Source organism: Artibeus jamaicensis, unplaced genomic scaffold, assembly GCF_021234435.1.
Source record: "Artibeus jamaicensis isolate MK-2021 breed Jamaican fruit bat unplaced genomic scaffold, CSHL_Jam_final scaffold_1964, whole genome shotgun sequence".
NCBI lineage: Eukaryota > Metazoa > Chordata > Mammalia > Chiroptera > Phyllostomidae > Artibeus > Artibeus jamaicensis.
Window position 1 is genome coordinate 6381188 of NW_026522030.1, and position 24945 is coordinate 6406132.

Below are 24945 nucleotides of genomic sequence, written 5' to 3' on the forward strand. Positions count from 1 at the left end.
AGCACCAACTTTGCAGTGATTCACATTTCAAATGGTGTTTTGATATGCGGAGTACTAATAAGCACAGAGCTGACCAGCCCTGTCCCCTAGAGAATCTATTTATTGAATCTATCTGAATTCCAGACTGGGCCCAGGGGACCACTTCAGATGCTTAACAGGAATGGTCCAACACCACAACCAAGTCCATTCCCATTCATGAAGTACTCTTACATCACTATCCCATTTCGTCCTTACAGTGGCTGTCAAAGCACTTGGGGAGAAGAGAGGGCCATAAAGATTTGTACAAGGACCCAAGGCCAGTAAAAGGCAGGGCTGAGACCCAACCTCAGGTTTTCAACCTACCAAGTGCAGTGATAGTTCAATGATTTAGCCCGGGCTTGGGGGCTAGCCAGGTATGACTATGCACCTAAGTTATCTCATTGATCAACATTTGCAACTTGGCTTGAGACAGTTTTCATTCTCTCTGATTCTCTATTTTCCCGTCTGGAAAAAAGAAATATTACCTGCCTCTGAGGGTGGAATGAGGCCATGTGTAAAGCTCCTTGGACAGTGTCTCAAACAGCAGAGGTTCAACTATCACAGTCCCATACCTACACACCACACACAATACACAATATACACATATGCACACCACACATGCAACCACCCACATATAGCATGTGCAAACACACCCCTCACTTTTGGCATACAACCACTTCCCCACCCCCACCCTCATAACACATTCCTCCCCCTTTTTGTGAGTTTTATGACAAGCCCAGGTGATCTACAACTCTAACAATCCTGATACATTTTGCAGAAATTTTTGTTCAAAAGATCAGTGTGTCCAGATTTCCTGCTCACGAACAGTCCCTTTGGACCTTTCCCCAAATTTTATGCTGCCACAAGCTTGTTCTTCTTTGGGTAAATCTTCACATTCATGGGCTCTTCCTTCCCAGATATCTGGTAGCAGTTCAAGTTTTCAGCAGGGCCAATATTGTCAAATTGAATCCAAGGAATCCAACCTCCCTGAGGCCCAGCAAAGAGACAATTTCTGACAAGATCTTCAGATCTGCAAGCCTCCCTAAAGACAGTGTGCAGCATCTCATGCCGGAAGGCATTTTGTGGCTGAGTCTCAACGAAGCAGAAGTGACTCTGCGTGTGTGCACGCGTGCGCGCACACCTCCCCACCCCCCACCCCAGAATAGGGAAACTGTCATTTTCCTACTCGCCCTCTGACATCAGCTACCTTCTGTGTAGCTACAGTTTCTCTGCACTCAAATTAATCTCTGGCGATGAAAAATGAGCCTCTCCCCCACCCTTGCTGCTGCCTTTCACCTCACGCCCCCAGAGAAGAGCTGCTTCATGAGGCAGCTGGTGAAGGGTTTTTTCCAAGTCACATGATCCAGGATGCAGGGGAGAATCCTTCTTGGAACCGAGATGGGCCCAGAACCGAATCAGATGAGGAGAGATAAGGTGTGATGCGGGGAAGACTATATAAGAATGGGCCCAGGACTACAGCAAGCACTTAACCAAGTGGCCCCTTCTCAAGACACAACCATGCAGGAGCCAACAGGCTCCGTCACCAGCCACCTGGGAACCACTAGCCGCAGTTATTTCTATTTCACCACCACCACACTGGCGCTGTGTCTCGTCCTTGCTGTGGCGACCATCATGGTGTTGGTAGTGCAGAAGACGGTAAGTGGACTTCTCTTCCTCGCCTTTCCTTTCTGATTTATATTCAGTTTTCCCCAGAGAGAAAGCCTTGGTAATAGACTATAAATGAATGGAGAGGTTAAAACAAAAAGTACATCTATCATGTAGTGAAAGGGAGAAAAAAATGGGAACTTAACTCTGAAATACATGGCTTTTTGAAAGAAAAATGTTTTTAGCCATCATCTCAAAACTTTCCAGACTCCCATGAGCCAAAAGAGGGCAGAAGAGCTATAGGCTTTGAAAGATTAAGGTTTTAACCTTGCAGAGACAGAGACGCATATCCAGGAGGGAAGCAACAAGGAAACCAGGTTTGGTAACCTATTTGCACAACTTACTATTTTGCCTTTGAGGTCTTTGGACAAGATTCTTAGGTTCTGTATTTTCAGTCCAAATGTTTTTCAGATTTCTGAGGCCTCATCCATTTCCAGGGGCTTTTTGTTTTTTTTTAAACAAGGATCTCAGTTTCAGAGGCTGAGGTCGGTAAGGGAAGGAGGTGAAAGAGAAGACCAGGGCTGCTTAGAGCTTTGGGCATTTCAGCATCGAAACCCACAAGGCAAATTGCAAGCTTCCTCCCAAGTCACTGCTTTGAAGAGTTTAGGGTGTCACAAGAAACAGCACAGAGGCAGGGCACAGAAATGTTTTTAACACCTGTGCCCTCTGAGACTGCTCAGAACACCGAAAGTACAAGCACTTCGGGTGCAGCGGGTGCACACAGTAGTCAGACCGTCTCCAGAGACTAACTTTGTTTGAAGTAAATGGTAAGCTTTGTTGCAAAAACAGAGGAGATGAAGAACACTTCTTTATATTTTAGAAAACTGGTTTTTATAGAGTCTACTAATATTTTTATTATTAAATAGTGTACTGAAAGTATAGATTGCTGATAAATTCTTAAGTAAAATTTTTGTTAATTTTGGTGATTCAAGAACTGTACTCTCTCCCCACCCCACCAAAGTGAGAACATTTCTGTTTATTCCTTCATAGTTCTCATTTTTCACAGTATTACAATCCTGCAGAATTTTCTCTGGTTTTCTTTCAGTTCTCTTAGGCTGAATGCTAAAAGAACAGGCTTTAAAAGGCCTCTGTGCTATCTTTCTCAAGTGTCCTCGGGGTTGAAATTTAAATGAAGATTTTGAGTCTTGTATATCCATAAAAGTGAAAGTAAATAAATGCTAACATTTGATTTCAGTAGTAGAATGTATGAAACTCATCATTTAATGGCCTTACCTACATCTACTAAGAATAATACTCTTGAAAATATGCCAGGGCACTTTTATTTTGATAGAAGCACTATAATTTCTGTAATTCTAATTTGGTGTGAACCAAGGCCAAAGAAAAGAAATGGAAGTGGCCTTTAAGGTCTAGTTAAAGGTTCCAACTAGAACTGATGGGGGAGGGGGCAGAAAGAGAGAGGGAGGATGGGGGTGGGGGCGGTGATGATGACATTTAAAGTTAGAGAAAGCTCCAGAACAGCTCTTATGCAAATCCCACGTTTAGTTGAATTGATTCTATTTACACAGGAACTGTCATGGATCTCTCTACCTTGTTTTTGTAAACATGGAAAATGAGTAAAAGAAAGGAAGAGAAGTAGGGGGAGAAGGTACAGAGAATAAGTAGCATAGATGGTGGGGAGAAAATAAGGGGAGGGCAAGAGTAGTATGGGAAATGTAGAAGCTCAAGAACTTATGACACACGGACATGAACTAAAGGGGGAAATGTCAGGGGAGAGGTGTACAGGGTAGAGGGGAATGAAGGGGGGAAATGGGACAACCATAATGGCATAATCAATAAAATATATTTTAAAAAAAAGAAAGGGGACAGGGCTTGAACTAGGTCATCCTGAGAAAGTGGTAGAGCCCACTGCCTGAGTGTGCACTGAGAAAGCATTCTCTTTTCCCATACGGACAGCAACGGAAGCACTGGGGAACTTTGTTCTCAATCAGAGCTTTGGGGCGCTTTATCTGTTTGTTGCCTCCATTTCTCTGACTTAGACCTCATGTTTGGATATGAAAAGATCCATTTCACAACCTGATTACATGGTTCGGTATGCTGTGATTTCTTAACCTGAAAAATATCAGTTACTCACTTGAAAGCATTGTGATTTTAAGTGTTTTACATATGTCATTTCCAATAAATTGTTAATACATTAACTATTATAAGAGATAAGAAGGGTTGTTACCCGGAGCTCAAGTTATCAGGGAAGGCTTCATGCAGGAAGAGGGAATGCAGCTTAGACAAATGAAGAAACTTCAACAGGACTTCTGGTAAAAAAAAAAAAAAAAATCAATGGGAGATAACCAAAGAACTTAAACTCACATCCCAATTATTAAAAATGAAATGGGTTGATGGCCACATAGCACTGTATGTATGAGGATGGATGAGGCCAGGGAAGAGAACCATGAGAATAGTTTTACTAAAAAGTCACAGTTGCAGGTAAAAGGGCACATGTACAGACACAACTGAAACAAGAGAACAAGAGAAGTCATAATATATAATAAGTGATGGAAGGTAGGCACCTAGCGCTACCATGAGATCCCAATTTAAGCAGACAGAACATTCTCCCAGGCATGTTTAAGAAAAAACTTCACTGGAGATTGAAGTTTCAGGCTGGCCTGAGAGACGTGTATCATTTCCCATTAGTGGAGAAGGGACGTCGAAGGAGAGGGAACTCCTGCTCAGTAGAACAACACAAGCAAACAGATGGAGAAGAGCAGATGTAACACATGCAGGAAAATCAACAGAGATTGCCTTGAGATTTGTCCTTGAGATCAAATAACTCCAAGGTCAAGCTTTTTGGGTAAAACAAAAAAAGCACTTAGGTTTCTATTACAGATTTTTTATTGGGCATATACTGTGTGCAGGACATTGTTCTAAGCAATGGGACTATACATAGACCTAAACAAAGCCAACAGACACCCTGCTTTCATGTTGCTTGTGCGACAGTCATCTAGTGATATCTCTAAGTCTGTGTGGTGGTTGTACTTTGTATTTACAAATTGTACTTTGTATAATACATATACTGGTTGTATTTAAAACCAGTATATGTATTATAAAATATTATATTCAAATGATTTAAGATTGGTAAACAGGAAACAAGGGGAAAGGAAAAAAGTAAACATCTCTTACACCCACCCAACTACCAATCCCTCTTTCTTGAATAACCACCACTGATGGATTCTTTCTTATTCTTCCAAAAATCCATTTATCTACAAATACATAGTATACACGTGTGAATATAGTAAACTCATAATTCTGCACCTTACTTTACTGACTTGACGGTATATCTGGGAGATTCTTCCATGCCAATACATGGTCATTCACCTATTCCTTTGAGGAGTCACATAGTATTCTATTGTATGACTGCTTCATAATGTATTTTACCTGTATGTAATGAAGAACACAATGTTTTTGTCTACAATTTTTCTCACTGTGCATGTCTAACAGTATATCTGTGGGGTAAACTCCTAGAGGAATTTTGTCAGTCAGCTTCCAAAGAGGTTGTACCAATATACCCTTGAGGATGTAAAAGTACAACCAACAAAGAGCCACCTCTGCACCACAATATGGAAAGAAAGAAAAGTGATAGATTATTATGTTGGCACAGCATAGCCCACATATATATATCAGGTTGAAATTCCACACAATTTATACAGCAAAGCAAAAGCAAAAACAAAAAAAATATGTCTCTTATCTCCTACAAAGGGTTAGATAAGGAGGTGACCCCAGAAGTTTTACATATCAAGGGACTCTGGGGTCTTCAGTGGTAAGGACATCTCTCTTACAAACCCCAAGACTGGGCTTCTCCAGCCCCCAAAGAGATTCATTTACTTTCTAAAAGGTTAGAGAAAATACAGTTGTCTCCATTTTCCCACCACCATTTTCCCCTGCCCTACCCACCCTCAATCCTACCCCGCTTTGGCTTTGTCCATGGGTCCTTTATACAAGTTCCTTGACGACCCTTTCCCTTCTTTCCCCCTTATCTCCCTCCCCTTCTTCCCACCTGGTGACTATCAGCTTGTTCTTTACTTCAATGTCTCTGGTTATGTTTTGCTTGCTTGTCTGTTTTGCTGATTAAGTTCCACTTATAGGCGAGATCATATGGTATTTGTTTTTAACTGCCTGGCTTATTTTACTTACCATAATACCCTCCAGTTCTAGGAGCTCCTTCTTTCTTCTGCACAGTATTCCATTGTGTAAATGTACCATAGTTTTTTGATCCATTCATTTAACTGATGAGCACTTAGTCTGTTTCCAGCACTTGGCTATTGTAAATAGCACTGCTATGAACATTGGGGTGCGCAGGTTCTTTTGAACTGGTGTTTTAGGATTCTCAGGGTATAATCCCAGCAGTGGAATTGTCAGGTCAAAGGCAGTTCCATTTTTAGTTTCTGAGGAGATTCCATATTGTTTTCCACAGCGGCTGCCCCAGTCTGCGTTCCCACCAGATCTCTAGGTTTTCTAGAGACCCTTTCTAGAAAGAAAAGAAAGCAGCTGCCTCCTTTCTCTTTATAATCAAAGAAAATTCCTTTTTTTAGACAATGTATCCATGCCAAGCAAGCAACTGAATGCCTGTTTAAGGGTAGTGACTAGAGTGGTGATATGGGGGTTTGTTTGTTTGTTTACTTTTAAGTTCAAATAAAATTAAGAGTTGAGTTGAACTGTCCTGTGACACTTCCCTCTACCCAAGTTACCCTCTTTCATGCATTTATCAGTGAATAAAATCCTCTGAAAATCTCAGGATCTAAGCCCTGTGATAGGCTGTGATGGGAGGAGCAAACAAACAGGGCAGAACTTCTGTTTGCTTGGAATTCTCTAGACTGAAGAGTGAGGCCCAAATATCCACAAGCTTGAGTTCAGGGCAGAATGGTACAGAATGCTACAGACCACAGGAGAGGAAGACAATTTCTGCTTAGAGATAGGGGTTAACAAAAGAGCTGGAATGAAAGCTGAGCCTCTTCTAAGGGTTAGAAGAATCACATTTTATGCCCAAAGTTTTATTTTGAAAATGTTCAAACCTACAGTAAACTAGAATGGTAAATGCCCATATAACCTAAATTTGTTGTGTTAATATTTTGCCAAATTTGTGTTCTCCCCCTCTCTCCATATATATATGTGTGTGTATGTGTATATGTGTATATGTATATATGTTTATATGAATGTGTACATATGTATATATGAATGAAAAAGTTGCAGTGTGACCTTTCACTTACACATATTCAGCCCCCATCTTCTACTTACTGCAAAGATATTATCATAGCTGATACCATTAATGTTAACTCAGTAAGATCATCTAATAATAATAACATGCAGTCCATATATTAATTTTCCCACTTGTCCAAAGATATTTTCTACAGGGGTTGTGCTTTGTTTTGTTGGGGATCCAGAACCCATGCTCAGGTTGCACACCACGTTTGACTATGTCTGTTAATCTAGATCTCTGCTACTTAAAGGGCAGTCCTGGAAGCTTGTTAGAAATGCAGAATCTTAGGCCCCATTCTCAACTTACTGAATCAGTATCTGCATTTTAACAAGGCCCCCAGGTGATCTATATGCACATTGAAGAGTGAGAAGCAATGATCTAAGAATCTTCTCTGCCCTTTGTTGTTTGTTTTTATGACACTGACTTTTTGAAGCATCCAGGCTAGTTCTGTTGTAGAACAGATCTGTCTCAGTGTTTACTTGTGATTACATGCAAGTGAAACACTTTTGGCAATTACAGTACATAGGTAATGTTATCGACTTTTTATTGTAGCGTGGTTGGAGATGTTTGTCAGCTGTTTAGTCAGTTGATTAAGGTGGTAACCACTGGCTATCTCTTTTGTAAAGCACTGTTTTTCTTACTAATTAGCAATCGATGGGGCAATAATACTCTAAGCAATACTACTCTGATGACATGTAAATATCCTCCACTCAGTGGTTCTGGCACCCTCAATGACCCTGGTCTGAGTCAGCTGACACTGAGGGTAGAAGAATAATGATTGCCTAATTCTATCATTCCTTCTACATTTATTAGCTGGCATTCTTCAAGGCAGGAGAGCTCTCTGTTGGGAGGATGGTGGCGGGTAGAATTGGGAGAGGGCATTCCAGGTGAGGCAAAGGTACATTCCAGAGGAGGGCAAGCCTGGGCATGAGGAGAGTAAAGGCAGAGCCAGAACAGTATTCAGTCCAGACTGCAAAGGGTAGCAGCAGGAAATAGGCCTAGGTGGGAAGCAGCATTGACTGAGGAAGGTGAGAGATGGGACGCCACTCCCATCAGCAGTCTAGGAAGAAGTCTTCTTGAGCCCAGCTCCACACTCAGTCTCCTGTAGCCATACCCCCATCCCATAGGTGCTCTGATTGCCTGTTCAGTAATGTCTTTAAGCCTTTGCTATTCAGCAAGCATAGGCATCACCCAGAACCTCCTTCAAAATGCAAAAACCTAAGGACCCATCTCAGACCTACTAAATCAGAATCAGCATTTGAACAAGACCCCCACAGGAAGAACTGCTGCTGTAAGCCACTCTAATTCCCACTTTCACTACCCATACCAAGACAAAGGCTACACTTCCTTCAGTGAACTTCATCTTTCGCCTAGGAATTTTCTATGACCTGCATCTATCTACTTCCTCAGAGTCACAGAATTTTCTGCCTCAGGTTAATCCTGCCCTTTTTTAGAAAGGCATGCCATCTAAGTCAACACACCTGAGTTTTAATCCTTTCGCACTATTTGTTATCTGTGGGACCTTCTGTAATCACTGCCATTTCTCTAAGTCTTGGTTAGTCACTAACTCTTGGGATAAAGACCAAATAAAATAATACACACGAAGTATTTAGCCCCAGAGGATTAAGAGTTTAATAATGTTAACTTGAAAATAAGAGAGGCACCCTGACTGGTGTGGCTCAGTGGGTCGGATGTTGTCCCAGAAACTGAAATGTCATTGGTTCAATTCCAAGTCAGGGCACATGCCTGGGTTGCTGGCCGGGTCCCCAGCTGGGGCCAAGCAAGAGGCAACCGTTCAATGTTTCTCTTGCACATTGTTGTTTCTTTCCCTCTCTTTCTCTCTCCTTTCCCCACTCTCTAAAAATTAATAAATAAAATCTTTTTTAAAAGAGAGAGAAAAGAGGCATTCCTGGCAAAGATCTCCGTGGTCTACCTGATAAGATAGCACAAGGCCAGCAAGAAAGGGGATATGGAATCCCCCGGCATATTCCAAACATTAGTTGCCTTTGGCCATTTTCAGTCCAAGAGGTCATATTTATCAAAACCACATTTGGGAGCTGTTTACCTCTGCACAGCATTGCTCTGTGAAAGGAAATAGCCTTTCAAGGTGCTGAGGCAAATTAAGCACATCATTAGGCTCAAGAGAGTAGCCAAAATAGGTATCATTTTCAAGCATTCTCTAACACTTTATATCTAACATCGTATTATGTCTGCAACAACACAGTGGACAGTAGGATTATTAGCTCTGTAATCACAATGATTAAAGGAAGTGAGAAAATGGAGTCCTAGGCAGGGCAGATGACTGGGATTGGGTCATTTCATCTGGATGAGCAGGTTAAATTTAGCAGTTCCTCCCTCCATGCACAGAAACATTGTTGGGGATATCCATCAGACATCCAGAATCTGAACCAAAAGAAGTTCACTGAAGGAAGTGCAGCTGCTTGGTAACCATGGAGTTGAAGTTTCCTAAGCTACTCGGTGGGGCTGAAAGTGACAACTTAGGAGGGTCCATTGTCTGTGTCTGTCTCTAGCCTGTGCACTTTTCACCTCAGAGTCAAGTCACTGAGCAAGATGGTTCATTTTCCAAGCCAGGACCCAGATTCCCAGGCAGGATGTGGGAGAGAATTCTAGGATTGGGAGGGGGACGTGCCATGGAGGAACTCATGGACAGCACTTAGAATAGTGCCTAGGGCACACACAGTCCTCAGCCAATTTTGGAAGTCATCATTCCTTTATACCCTGCTTTCCTATCTCCAAATGGGAGGGAAAAGGAGGGAAGACTGAGCTTTCCTGCCCTTGGCTTCTAAAGGTAGCCACTACTCCTGGGGAAGTGGAAAGAGCACCAGAGAACTTCAGCTCACATCTGCCACTGACTCATGAGTGTCTCAGTTTCCTCTTCTATAAAATTAGCTTTATGGACTGAAAGATGTCCAGGTTCTCCTCTGGCTCTGACTCTCTGATCTTGTCTACCATGGGCCTCCAAGAGACCTAGGAGGCTTCATCCCAAGAGCTCTTTACAACAGGAGTTATCACACTCCTGGCTTGGCTGCCCTGGGTCTGGGGTGAAGGTTTATGCCACAGGACTCTCCTGTACAAAGGTACCTTGTTTTTGACATCTCCTGTCTGAAGTTAGGAAACCAAGAAGCCCCCAAATGATAGACAGAGGCTTCCTCTGACCCCCATATAAATGAGGTCCTCCTCCCAGGTATTATCTTTTACAAGCTTGCTACCCATGTGTGTTCTGTGGACCAGCGGCATCATCATTACCTGAGAGCTTATCAGAAATACAGACTCCCGGGCTCCACCCAAACCTGCAGTCAGAATTTGCATTTTAACTCCAAGTACCTGAGGAGTGTAGCAGTCTCCCTCCGCACCTTATCTGTGGTTTCTTTTATCCGAGCTCAACAGTGATCCAAAAATATTAAGTGGAAAGTTCCAGAAATAGACAACTCTGAGTGGCGCAATAAAATCTCACCACATCCCCCTCCATCCCCCTCTGACCTGCCCAGGATATGAATCATGCCTTTGTCCAGCATCTCCATGCTGTAAAAGCTCCCCGCCTGTTAGTCATTCGGTGGCCATAGCGGTGCTCAGGGCTACTGTCCCGGTATCTTATCGCAGTGCTTGTGTTGGAGTCACTTTTATTTTACTTAATAACAGCTCCAAAGCCATCGCTACTGTGATGCTGGCAATTTGGATATTGTTTAAGGGGAAAGATCAGTATGTGTAGGAAAAACATAGTATATAGAGTTCAGTTTTATACGCAATTTCAGGCATCCACTGGGGGTCTTGGAAGGCATCCTCCTTGGATAAAAGGGAATGACTGTACAACCTTGAAATAGTTGAACTTTTTGCCTTCATAGCTCTTACAGCAACTTAAAATTCTAATTATATATTTATTTGTATATTTTAAATAACTGCTTTAATGACTGAACCATAAAGTCCACAGGATATTTTCCAATGACTAACTTGGTGCCTGGCACATACCAAGGGCTCATTCCATATGTGCTCAATGGATGATTCTCTGGTATTTCCCAACTGCCAGCAGCCCCTGGGACGGCTCCACAGGTTTGCTGTTCTGGCATTCTCTCACTGTACCTCCATATTCTCCTGGGCAGCCAACAAATTCAATGATCTTAGTACCACACCCAGACACAGATGATTTTCTTTGTCCATTCGAACATCATGCTAATCAATGGTGATGCTCTGCAGTAAATTAGGTGCCAATTAAATTTCCATGGAGGGGAATTTCGTGATGTCAGGTTTTCCTATGACCTGCAAGCACAACTGAGAGACCACAAGTGCACAGTATTGTTGGTTAGGTTAAGAGCTAAAGCAATAAAATCATAGAATATGAGAGCAAAAAGGGAAGAACCTGTGAAGCCAAGCTCACTTTCTTTTCCCTGAAAAGCTGAAGCCCAAGAGTTTATACTGACTTCTGCCATGTCCAGATCAGTGCTGAGCTAGGGTGTTGCCTCCAGAACACTCCCCAGACTCACACCAACCATTTTGGCTTGGAAAAGAGACCCAGTTACCAGGAAAAGAGCCCTTAGTGGAAGGCAGAGCCCCTAGGAAGGTGGTAGAATAAAAGGAGAACTCAGATGTGGTCTGAGGTGTTTATTCTGAATACTAAGAAAATAAGATACAGGCAGCTGCTAACTTCTTGCTTTGATAGAGGTGGGGAAATTGTTCTCATCTATGTAAGAGCTCCAACCTTTCTAGGTCTTTATTAATATTTCAATCCAATGGCCCACAGGAGATCTCAACCTGGCCAGGTTAAGAGATGGCTAAGACACTTTAATCCTTCTTGGCAGGACACCTGAGGGGTATCTCCATGGCTGAGGTGAAGAGAAGGGGAAGGGGAGCTACTTGTGGGGAAGTTAGTCTCTAAAAAATTTATTAGGGGTGAAGAACTGTACCCATCTGCTTCTGTTGCCTACTTGCTCAACAAGATATCCCTTTCATCCCCTGCAATGCCCCAACCCAGGTGGTACCCCCCACAGAACACAATCTGTTTCTATCCATCTCATGGTTATCTGTGTAAATATTGATGTATGAATTTATGTTTACTGTACAGTAAATAATATAAAATACACAGTGACTATACATATATAATATTTTTGCATTTATTTATATGTGTATAAATATTTGGATATTATATTCAATTTTGAACTTGTGATAAATCCAGAGGACAGGGATGCAATTTAATCATGTTATCCTCATGATGCTTGGCATATAACAATTAATTCAGAATTTCCAACCACAGGAGAGATATAAATGTACCTCTCCAGGTATGTTTACAACCTACTTTTACTGTTTGATGAATCGAAGATGGAAAAAGAAACCCACGTATATTTATATACTATATTTGATTGCTCTTAGGTGGACCAAAGAGGAAAAAAATAACACATGTGGAGATTAAAAAAATAAAAGCACTGGACTGGGAGTTGGTTGCAGATCCTGGCCCCTGAGCTGCCATGAACTTTTCATTTTACCTCTCAGCCCTGCCCCCCATTCCTTGCCTGTGAAATAAGGATAGTAATGGAATTGCTTTTCTGATAGGCACATTGTGAAGTAAATGCATGAGCAAGTACATTATAACTAAGTCAGTGAATTTATTTTTTAAAATGTAAGAGTCAAATGGAATGTGAATTCTAAACAGCACAGTACACTGAGAACAATCAGAATGTGGGGGTGGGGAAAGTGTATTCTTTCGATTGAATATCATCCTCACACTGTGTATTTCTTTTCTCCTAGGACTACATTCCCAACTCACCAGGAAAATTCCCCCTTAAAGGAGGTAAGACCTTGAGATTAAGAGTAAATGTGTAGTGAGTCATCCACATCACGCCACAGATGATCAACAACCAGAAACATCATGGCAGTGCCCAACAGAAAAGTGGGTGGAAGGGAAGGTAGAGGCTGCTCGGGCAGAGCTGATAGAGTCAGCTCATCATGGCAGGCTCTGATCTGCACTCTCATCACCACAAGGCTTCCACCATCCTTCGACTCTCCCACTAACGAAAACTCTACCTCTGGTATAGGCTGTCACATGGACATGGGCAGGAACACAAAGCAGCATTGTGTTAAAAGCTTGCCATCTGGCGCCAGGCAAGTATGGGTATGAATCTTGGCTCTACACTCTACGCCCTACCTGGGAGCTTCTGTTCCTTATCTATGAAACAGGAATAACAATAGTACCTTATGAAAGTATTCAAGAAGCCAATTAGATTTCATTCATAAATTGTTTAGCATGGCCACCAATACACAGGAATTATCAAATAACTGGTAGTCACCAAAATGCATATTGCAGTTGAAGAATTGTGAAAACAGACCTTCTCCACACCTCCCACATATTTTATCACTGAGGTCACTAAATAATGCATTTTGTCTACCAGCCCCAAAGGACTGATATGCAGAGTTAGGTTAGCACTGAAAGTGAAAAACTCTGAGATCATCTGATTAATGTTTTCATTGCACAGAGGAGAAGTAAGACCCAGTAAAGTGTTGTGTCCAAGGTAATATAGAGCTAAACCTAGAATCCAGATGTCCTTATCTTTTATCCAATATTCTTTTTACTCAAGAGCATTAACCCATCTCAGTTCTGCAATCTTTAGAACCTCAATAACAAACACAGCTGGATGACCAGAGAGCTCAGAGAAAAAATGTAAAAGGGAAAGGGTGGGTCATCACAGGCGCTCAGGTAGAGACACCAGAGGGTCCTTGGGACTGGAGGAGGGCACCAGTGTCTACACACAGCCTCCCACACCAACATCATCAAACTTGGAGTTCCCTTAAGCATGTCTCTCCTGCTATCTGTCACCCAGAGGCTTGGAAAGTAGGGGCAAAGACCCCAAAACAGACAAGCACTCTGGATCTTTTGGGAAAGCTGAATAATTATAGCTTTGTCAACAGTATCTTAACTGTGGCTTTAATTACTTAGCATGTGACCTCAATTCTCATAATGCCTCTGTAGACAGTCACACCAAAGTAAAAAGAATCATGGTATAATGAAAAGGTAAGCAAAAAAATTTTCCATAAAGGGCCACAGAGTAAATATTTTAAGCTTTGCAGGTCATAAGGTCTTTCTTGCAACTAGTCAGCTCTTCTGTTGTAGTGCACAAGTAGCCATGAACTTTGCAAATGAGCAGTCAGGGTTACGGGTCCATAAAGCTTTATTTACAGAATGAGGTGGTAGGCTGGCTTTGACCTACGCACCAGAGTTTGCCAACCCCTATTATGGAAAAAGTATAAGCTTTGACACAACAACATGTATGGCATGTTCTCATGAAGTCTTTCAGGAAGCCAAGGACACAGAGCAAAAGTCATTTTCCCTTCCTTACTCTCACCATTCCACCACCACAGCTACCCAGATTTTTCTAGAAAGACCAGAATTTTCATTTTTTGAGAGGTTTTTCTTTAACAAGGATGTGACCTCAGTGACAAGGACAGTTTTAATTAGGCAGTGTGACCTCAGCCCCTTAGGATCTCAGTTCAGCACCTGGAGAGAACTTCCAGCATAGGCTGCAAAGCACAGGGGCCCTAACCAGTGGTTTTGCCGCTATTATAGTTTTCAACAGTCCAGAATGGAATCAGAAAAAGAAAAACAAGGTTACCCCTTTCCCCACAGCCAACCATTTTTAATGTTAGAGGCAGTCCTTTGCTCTGAGAGTCTTTTCCAATAGTCTTCAAATGTCCTTTCTTTTACAACATGAAGCTGATATGGATGAAAGTTAAGTTGGTTTGCTTTTTGTCCAAGTTATTTTATTTTGTTTTAATGGTTGGGACAGAAAAAAATCAAAAGATGGCCACTCTGTATGGGTCACTGAATTTTCATTTTGGGGTAAATTTCATTGATCCATGAAATCCAAAACTATGGGCTCCATGGACTAGACTATTTGTTAGATCTCTTCTTATCTTGGCTGCCACTGGGAATTACCAGAATACAAACTAATCCAAAACCAACGTCAGTTCACAATGTAATATTACTGCAACCAGATAAAACAATGCTAATGATAATCTATACTGGGGCTATGAAACTTTTGGTAAAGACCTTCCAGAATCTCCCTTGCAGAGATCTTAGCCTCCTTCCCATGAGTGAGCAACATGGGAATCAGTGATCCCATTTTGCAGATGAGTAGCTGATACCCATGCAATCAATGAGACTTGCCTAAGGTAATCCAAGGAGTTGCCTGCAGAACAGGGACCAGAATCCAAGGATCCTCTATTTCCCTGTTAGATGTGCTTCAGCCGTAAATGTCCATGACCTGTTGTGTGTGGTTCCTGGTCTTCTCCTGCTCTTAATGCAAGCCTACTCTTCCCTTCACTTGGCCCACTGTATACATGGTGAATAGTGAGGTGGAAAGCATGTAAGATCTAGTCTCCAGAATGGACCTTCACTTCAGCCAGCAGTTTCTCTGGGCCTCATCTGTAATGTAACAGCAATGTCCTCAATGAACTGGAAAGCCCTTCCAGCTTTGACACTTTACCATAATTCTGTTGTTTAATACATAAATATGTAAGAAAAAATCTAACAATAACCTTGAGGAAATCTGCAGCCATAGCTTCTGCCTCCAGCAAGCCTGTCTACACAGGCACAGGCAGCAAACTGTCCCTTTAGAAAAGCCATTGCAAGATATTCTGGGCAGAAAGGAACCATCTCCCAGAAACTCCTAGGAGGAAGCTCCAGAGGCAGGATGTGCTTTGTCACTGAAGCAGATGAGAGCATAAGCCAGACACTTTGGGGGAGCCCTGTGCCACTGGCTGATGGACATTGCCCCCCATCAGCAGGAAGCTGGCAGAAGTTCAGAGCCTGAGAAGCAGGGCCATGTATGAACACTAAAGTAACTCGGCACAGCCTGACCATTAACTGCAGGGAAACCATGGGAAACAAAGCCCTTTTTGTAGAGGAAAGATTTCTCAGTCCCAAGACAAACTTCCTCTTCCTGGCCAGGATGCTGGTCATCAGCAGCCATTCGCACTCACTCCATTGTGCTTAGGACTCAGTGGATCACTCCGGGGTGTATTGGGACTGTCAGCCAGGAGAACCTTCCAGTGCACCCTCCTCTTCTCTAGAAAACGGAGTTAATAATAACTCTTGCACAGAACTGCTATGAGAGTGAATGCAACAACAAATACAACCCTCCTCTGCCACTAAATAAAAGGGCTTCGTCCCACCCCAATACAATGAGGAACTCAGGAGAGCTGCAGGGAGAGTGAGGCATGTGCTGCTGCTCCTCACTTCTTGTTCCAATTTTCTGTTTCCACCACATTTTGTATCTTGCATGTGCTCGTGCGGCTCATTTGTCCAAACCACAGAATAAAGACACCTCTACCTTAATTTCCCCAGTGTTCCTATAGCAACACTTGTGTATAGCAACATTTGCAGCAGGATTTAGGGTATAAGAGAAGCTGGTGGGCAGTGCACTCCTTCACAGAGGACGATGCAAACTGTGAATTGCACCCTTCTGTTCTCCTAAGGCTTCTTCCACTCTAGCCACCGGGTGTTCATTGCCTGAGAGACAGCTTTCTGCCCAGGGTTCAGCCCTCTACCGTGCACGCTGATCCACTCTCCTTCCTGCCTCTTTTTACTTTCTTCTTCTCCCCATTTCCACGCTTCACGCTCATACACACGACTTCCCCTCTTAAACGCTGTGGAAATTCAAATTCTACTGACTCTGTTTTGCAGAAAGATTTTTGTCACCTTGGTCTCACTCCCAGGACTTCTCTACATCCTGACAATCAAATGGCAGTTTTTCCTTGCCCTTCAGGAACTCTGTAGACAAGTTTTAAATCAGTTTTCCTGCTATTCCCTCACTTCATATGAATGAGGATCTGAGGATCTGGCAGAGTGAAAATAATAAACACTGATGTGCCTAGCACAGGGCTAAGGACTTCGAGATTCACTCACACACTTCTCACAGTGAGCCCCAAGGATAATTATTATCTCTATCTTATAGGAACAGAAACTGGTGCACAGAGAGGTTTACTGACCTGCCTAAAACTGCACAGCTAGCAAGGAGTGGAGCAAGACTTCAAAATCCAGGCTGACCTGCCTGGAGCCCTTTTGCTTATCCAGGTGCTTAGTAAAATCCCACCATGCTTCCTTCCAGGGCCCCTGTCAGTTCTCCATGGCTGGGATCCTCCCAATACCTTCCTCACTTCCTCCGAACCTGCAGGCATCTGTCTGTTTTCCTGTCACTGAAGCTTACTCGTTACTGAGCTCTGCCGCAGACAGCGCCATCAGGGTGGCTGCACACATGCCTTTGCATGAGAGGTGGAGTGGTGGGGAGCATAAATGGCCCAAGATAGGGGGTCTAGAGGGCCAATTTAAGCCCTAGCTCTGTAGCTGAGGAGTCATGAAATCTGGGATGATTCCTTCCCTCCTGCTAGTTAGAAGGGGTTTGTTTTTTCTGTGAATGCCCTGTGCTCGCCATACCCAGAGGTTCCTAGAGGCCCTTAGGAAAGTGGGTCCTGACATAAGGGTCCTGACAACCCCATCCTTGCATTTCCCCACCCTCACCTGAATGCAATCTCCAGCTAAGGGCAAGGCACAAAAGGCAGAGAACTGGGTTGAAGTTTGGAATACCTACACTCCAATCCTGGGACTTGGAGAAATGCATTCTCCCTTAGCGGGACTGGCATTTCCTGTTTTCAAAAAGATTAGGAGTGATGGGGGCAAGCCAGATGGCCTGACCCTGGCCCAGACTTTGCTTGGGGTATAACATTCCAGGAATCAAGCAAATATCTTAATATTCTTAGACCTTTTTACCATTATAACAACTTACAAATTCTGCCTGCCTTGGCAGGCACCCTCCTCCACACTCCTCTTGCTAAAAAGAAAATGTAGACATTAGAGACATCAAGTGAGGTTGGCTCTCTAATGGAATCCAGTGAACCCACTCCCAAAGAAACAGGAAAAGCCCCCCATTGCAGGCAATGAAGCTAAACCACTCACGCTAACTACTCACCAAACCCCACCATCCCTGATGTCGCATGGCTGTGATCCACATAGTCACAGTCCCACCAGGATCCTGCCCTGGCAGCAGAAGAGGCAGGTAGGGGAGCAACATCCCCCTTTCCTCACAAAGACTGAAAGCAGCAAATCTTACTTCTATCAGCTGGACTGATCTGGATCTAGATAACCCAACCGAGCAGATGTTGTTGCTTTTTTTTCATAGCAAGAGGGGCTACCTCCACTTAGGAGGTAAATCACTTTTCAGACAGCCAGTCACAGGTCTCAGAGAGCTTATTTGCTTCTCCATTTACTTTAAATACACTCACTCCAAACCCTCTCTTAAATTCGCTTTTTCTTAAGGCAGAGCTAACAAGAAAAAGAAATCTCTCCACAATAAAGAAAGTAGAAAACTGGCCACAGAGAATAAAGTGAAATAAGGTCCTGGGGAGGCCACCCAGAGTGAAAGGGTCTACACCTGACCCTCACCCTCTGCCCTGAAGAGGAGAAAGCGGGTACTAGGGAGCAGAGGGGAGAGAGGAGGAGATGGAAGAGGAGAAGGGAGGGAAAGGAAAAAACTGTTTGGATCACTGAGAAACATTAAAATGTATTACTTGAATTTAGTACATACAAATCACAAGTCTCTAAATCCAGAGGAAATCTTCATCTTTCAAATACTTTGAGGAAGGAAAAAAGGAAAGAAAGAGAAGTGGGGGATGGAAAGCAGGCCTATTCCTCAAACTGGCTTCATTATTTATTTCATCCAAGCCCTCAGGAAACTGCATGTGTTGGCTGAAATTTCCACCAGCCCAGCAGCGCCAGCCCTAAACCATGGAATGGGAACCAGACACTATTTTGTATATTTTGGGAGGTGGATAAAAGCTCATTGTTATGCATTATCTCATGTAATCCTTCCAGCAGCTCTTCCAGGGAGGTTACTATTATCCTTACTTTTAGGAGAATTCAGAGAGGCTGAGTGCCTAGTAAGTGGCAGGGGAAGAACTTGAATCCATTGCTGGTTTGAGCCCAAGACTCATGTTCTTGGTGTGCTGTCACACTTCTGCATCTAGAAGAAGCTAAGAAGTGCTTTCAAAAAGTTGTTGAAAATGTTAGCAGATTTCACCATGAGACTCCAGATTTACTTTGTCTTTTGGATTATAGACATTAAAGGTGCTTCTTAAATGCCCCCAATATTATCATTTCAACCTGCATTTACTGTAAGTGAATTCCAAAGAAATACCCATAGGGTCAGATAGTTTTATCTCACAAACTACAACAAGTCAGGATTAAAAAGACCCTAAAATCCTTAGGAACCTTCAAGGGGTTCCAATGAGCTCCAACTTGATCTCAGTCTGTACTACTGATCATTTTCTCTATAGGTGCTTAACACCAAGCAGGCCAGGGTAGGTATCCCCCAAAACTGCTCTTTTTAAATCCAAGGCCACTTATCCTGGAATTTCTCCATCACTAGTTGGCTTGGTAGCATCAAGAAGATGGTTGAGTTAAAGCCAGTTGAAATGACCCTTAACTTAGGTTAGGGTTTCACTTTGATTCCAAACTCCACTGATAATTGAGAGACACTCCCCTACATGTCCCTGTTGGGACTCTCCTGGATATTCCACCGGCCCAAAGGAATACAGCCAGACCCAGGTAGACGCAGAGTCATTCCTCTCTTTCCTGGGAGGATTAAAATATTTCAGAAGATGGAAGGAGGATTCTGCACACCTTTTTGGAAGTGTCAGATGGCCTCAAACACTTATATACATAATTGAGAAACTAATCCATCATATAACACCATGAGCTTTGTTTTAGAGAGCATTTCATCAGCCAGATTTCTCTGCTTAGCAGTAGTGTTTGGCTGGGCCACTGTAACAATTAGGAAAAGAGGAACAAAGGAGGAAGGGACTATCTATTTGCTGGCTGTCTCCTGTACATCACACTCTGCACTGGCCACTTGACATCCGTCATCGCATTGTATCATCACAGGATCCACACATTTGGGTTGACCGTTATCCCACTTTATAGATGCAGTAACTGAGGGTCAGTAAGAGGAAGTGACAGGTCTGAAGTTAAAAGCCTTGGCCAGAACCCAGGTGTTTGTTTGGAGATGCACTGTGTCTGTCTAGTCCCGATACCAACCTGGAAGGTGCCTGGCACTCAGACCACATACCATCTGGCAACAATGGTTGGTGTGGTTTGTTTTGCCACCTTGGGCATTGTTTGATTTTAATGTAAGCTTGATGGCCTGACAGATGACTTGGCAGGGTTCAGCACGTGGGCCTGAAGTCACCTTCTGGCATTCTCCCACAAGAGGGAGCCCAGAGGCTTGTTTTCCTAGCACCTCCAGCTGTCTTGTTTTCAGTCCAGTGCTGTGGTGCTGCTGCTGCATTTGGTAGCTGCAAACCCACTGCTTCCTCCATTTAACCCTCTCTGCTCCATGAAAAGCAAAAAAAAAAACCCAGAAACAGTGCTTTGGATTGGGGGTGTGCTGAACCCAGCTCTGCTACTTACAGTGAGGCTTGGGGTCATACCTTCAGCCCAGCCCCTCTGGGGTCAGTGTCCCCACTCATAGAACTAGGATTGTGGTTAACTTAGCATCTAATGGCCCTTTTAGGCCTAACCTTATGAGATCTCAAGGTGGAGTCCAATCTTCAGGTTGACATTATTCTCACTTCTAGAACATGATCCTTTCAACCACTTTGAAAGTGCTCAAAAGTGGTTGAAAGTGCAATTGGCTAGGACAGTTTCATTGGCACATATTTCTCTTCAGGTCCCTCCCCGCAAAAAAGCCTTAGAAAGTTCATGAACCTTCCAGAGGAGTCCAAAGCTTGGGAAAACAGTTTACAACTCTTTCCCATCTGAAAGCCTTGGCCCTCAGAATTCACAGGGTACTTGAGTTTTCTGAAAGATGGAATGCCCCAAAGAAGGAGTAAGGAGCACTGGACCCTGGTCCTGCCTCTGTCCCTAACTCATGGGGTGACCTAGGACAAGTATGCAGTGGGGTAACATTGGGGAGCACATGTATTATTAGCTGGTTACCAAGCTTGGACCAATTGACTTGTCGGGAACTTCCATTTCTATGAAGCATGCGCATCCTTAAGGAACTGGGCCCTAGGTAACTTTGATTATCCCCAGAGCTGTAATGGTCTGTTCTACCATGGCAGATATCTGGAGTCTGACTATGGGAAGACAGTCTTCTAGCTGGGGAAGAGCAGCATGTCCATACAGACAGACAGCTGGAGCTAGGACTGACTTCCCCCGCCCCATAGCAGGCCTGGCGGTGTACAGCTGAGTCTACAAAGCCTGCTAGAATAAGTGAGAAGGGCCTTCCAAGATCATCAAATCCACACTGCTCTCCATCTAGCCAGGGACATAAGAGCACAGAAAGGGGAAATTCCTAGTTTCTAACCCCCAGGCCATGTACATAGCCATGACTTACAGAAAGTTCATTTTCCCCATGGAAGTCTCCAGTTCTTCAAACTAACCCTGACTCTGGGTTTTACATTCATCTGGGAAATGAATGAAAAGGGAATGTTTTGCACTCTATCCTCCCAGCACACAAAATTCCAGGGACATTGCAGGATTACAGCTGCACGTAGCACTACCCATTGATAAGTCACTCCTTCCTGTTTTCAGAACTAGAAAAGAAAGTCATCTCATGTCCCCAGGGTGCTAAGGAGACATGAGCCACATAAAATGTTCACCCGGCTCTTGACAAGAGCCACATGACCTTCAGTGCAGCTCAATGCCTCTTTAAACAGCACTTGAGTAGTCAAATATTTGAGGTCCCAATACTGTGACTTCTAGTCTAATTTGTATGCCCCTAGTAAAGGTCCTTCCATGGCCTCATCTGAGAAATGGGGTGACAGCAGCGTTAGCCATTAGTGGAGTGGGTCAACTCCTTAAATGTACAGTTGCAGCCCTAGTCTTTGGGGCCAGTGGATCAGGCTGCCTGCCTTCCTGCTGACAGTCTCATCAGATGGCCGAGGCCTCTTCGAAGCTCCTCTCCAGGTTCAACCACTGCATTCATTTCATCTGCAACCCCTCCTGGGTCCTGGGGCCCAGCGCCCTTTCCTTAGCAACGTCATTCTCACAGGCAGTGGCTCATGTTTTTCCTTTCACTTGAAACCATTTTAAAAATTTTTCAAGAAAAATTAAAATACACCATGCCATTTGACTTCAGGAAATGCAAATACTTCAAATATGTTTTTCTTTTTCACCCTTGAGTTTCTCAGAATTACAACTGAGGTCAACCCACCAAACATGCAAAGACCAAAGGGGGAGAAAAAAAAGAACCTGCCTCTGTGAGAGGCAAGCCCAGGCTTGTACTTTTACAGCCATCTGTTTATAGAAGCTCACCTGACACGGCACCGTGTGAGCAAGCTTGTGGTCTATGAGCAGAGCTTGTCCTTGGTGTGACAGGCTGGCCTCACTCCGGGGCACAAGTTTTATCCCCTCATTTAAATCTAGCCTAACCTGCAGGAGCAATGGGAGTATGAGGCCAGGGGTATCTCAACCTGCAGGGGAAAGGCAAGCCAAGCACCCCATTCACCTCACTCATGCCTGAAGAACTTAGCTGATATCCACAGAGGGAAGAGAGAGAGGTGAACCAGATGATCCAATTCAACAAATATCCACAGAGCACCTTCTGTGCTGGGCAGTGGGGATATATAAACAGTAGTCCCTTTGTGGTCCATCCAATGGAGGAAACTAGGCACACCAAGGGGACAGTCCGAAGAGGCTTCCTGGAGGGGATGACTGCCAGGCTGTGCTTTAAATGAGCCATTACTTGCCCAGTGAAGGAGAATCCCAGTGGAATGGCAAATCAACATGTGTGTTTGGGGGCAGCAGAAGCCCCTAAACTCCAGTAGTCACAAGCAATCCACTCAGGCATTAAAGTCAGGCAGCCTGGGTTTGAATCTCCACTACACCACTGACTAGTTGTATGGATGTGAACAAGTCACTTAACCATTTAAAACCTTGATTCCTTAGGCACAAGATGGAAGTCATTATAATACATTTCTTGTGGGATGGTTGTAAGGATTAAGTAAAATAATGCATGTAACATGCTTAGCAAAGCACCTAGAAATAATAGCTATCATTCAATGGCTATATAGCTAAAAATGTATTAGCTATTATTTTTCCTAGCACTACTATTACTATTATTATTTTATTAGGACAGAGGGGAGGGATGAGAACACCCTCCCCTGATCCTGCCCTGATCCTGCTGGCAGGCACACAGGCGTCAGGAAGGGGATTCCAACAGAACGCAGCTAAACATGCCTCTCTGTGATTCCTCCTGTGGACTTGACGTTCCCCACCCCACAAAGGCAGGGGGACCCCAGAAATCTCAACAGCTGTCACAGTGCATTAGAGAGTAAGCAGCCCTCAGTGTTTTGATTCCGATTCTGAGACAAGAGGGCAACCTAGTCCAGGGCTTGTCACCACTCAGCCAAAAAGCAGAGATGAGGATTGGATTATAACTGTACTTTTATACATATCAGAGGCCAGCCATCTGAGAAGGTGAGGGGTTAAAGCCATAACATCCACTCTCCCTTGAGCTTTCACAAGCAAGTTTATATAAGGGAAAGGTGGGGATTGGCCAGGGGGAAATTCCTAAGGGAGCTGAAAGGGGAGTCTGGCAGCTTCTTCCCAAGCTCGCTCCCCTTGTTCAGGTGTTATGTCTCCATTCACGTTAGCATTGCTCTCTTCCCCCAGATAACTGTGGTTTATGGTCATCGAAGCTTTGTATTCTCTGGTTAGGGAGGAGAGCTATTAACCATTCATTCTCAAGTGCCCTTGGTCAGGGGAAATAAATTTTTGTGATTCATTGGCTGGCTGTAAGTTGCTCAAATTGTTTGGTCATGTTTAATTTTCTTGTCTCAGTTTCCCCATTCCACTTGCCCAGGAATTCTCCTAGCTTCTTACTATCCTATCTCAATTCTACACACCCCAAATGTGTGGGCTGAGGGCTGAAACAGGCAGGGCAACAATGTTCATCGGAGTATGAGTGAAAGATGGATTCAAAAGCCTGGCAGCTGGCCTTCCAGTCATCATCACGAAAGACACATGTGGATCAGAGAGTTGCTTTAAGGGGTGAGGGCAATGCTTCTGGTGAAGATGCCCCTAGCAGCAAGCTTGTTCAGACAGCAGAGGGAACTCTTCACTTAATGTTCCACTATTCCAAGTCCAGTACTGTAAAGAGTCGAGAGATTTTCTCAGGCCTGGGAGGAGAGGGCAGTGGGAAGATTGTGAGCCCAGCAAGTATTGTAAGCAAATTCACGGGTGTAGTGCTTTCAACTGAATTGGCCTATGGCTGCCAAGTGTCTGAAGGACAGAATAAATAGTCATTTATGATGGCATCATCCAAAAGATGTCAATGCCAGGTCACAGATTTACCAGTTGTATAGCTACGGAAATCAAGGCCTGAAGAAAAAATGAAATTTGCCCAGAATAACTTGAATTCATGAGGCAGTATAGGAAATGTGTAACTTGTTTCTTTGCATACAAAATAGTTACAATAATAAGAAGCTAAGCCACCATCACCAGTGAATATATTTAATAAAATATTTTAATGTTTTAAGCCATAATAACATAAACATTGTCTTTTTTCCCTGCCAACGGAGCTCTTGAGAGCAGTCTCCCTGCTTAGATTTCTTTGATCCTATATTGTCTAGGAGTTGAGCACAGGGATGTTTTTTATCTCCACTATCTAGCAAAACAGCTTCAAGGAGGAAACCTGGCCTCCAGGCGGATACAGACTTAGAAGTGAATCTCAGCGTTTCCAACCACTTGCTTGACCTTGTACCACTGACTGTGTGTAGGCCCCAGGATTAACCTTGCAGAGTTATTCTGAGACTTAAATTAGCTGAAATAGTGCAAGCACACAGTTCACTATCTGGTGCACTCTCAAAGGAAGGACAGTAGCAGTTGCCATCAACAATTACCTATCACTGCCCCGACTACCGTGGCCGGGCTGAGTGAGATGGGAAAGATCAGGTGAGGTTGAAACCTGTAATAGGACAAGAATGGCACCTGGTACATAGAGGAACCTGGGTCATATAGGTTTTCATTCCCCAACTTCCACAGTCTGCTAAAAGCC

General features: G+C 43.6%; 1 protein-coding gene across 1 annotated transcript in view; it reads left to right on the forward strand.

The window, feature by feature from the left end:
• Positions 1-1199: 1199 nt before the first annotated feature.
• Positions 1200-24945, forward strand: part of TNFSF8 (TNF superfamily member 8) — a 31052-nt gene continuing 7306 nt past the window's right edge. Inside the window, exons 1-2 of the mRNA XM_037139458.2 lie at positions 1200-1674; positions 12647-12689. Coding sequence (XP_036995353.1) covers positions 1480-1674; positions 12647-12689 — 238 coding nt within the window. The 5' untranslated portion in view covers positions 1200-1479. The remainder of the gene's footprint in view (positions 1675-12646; positions 12690-24945) is intronic.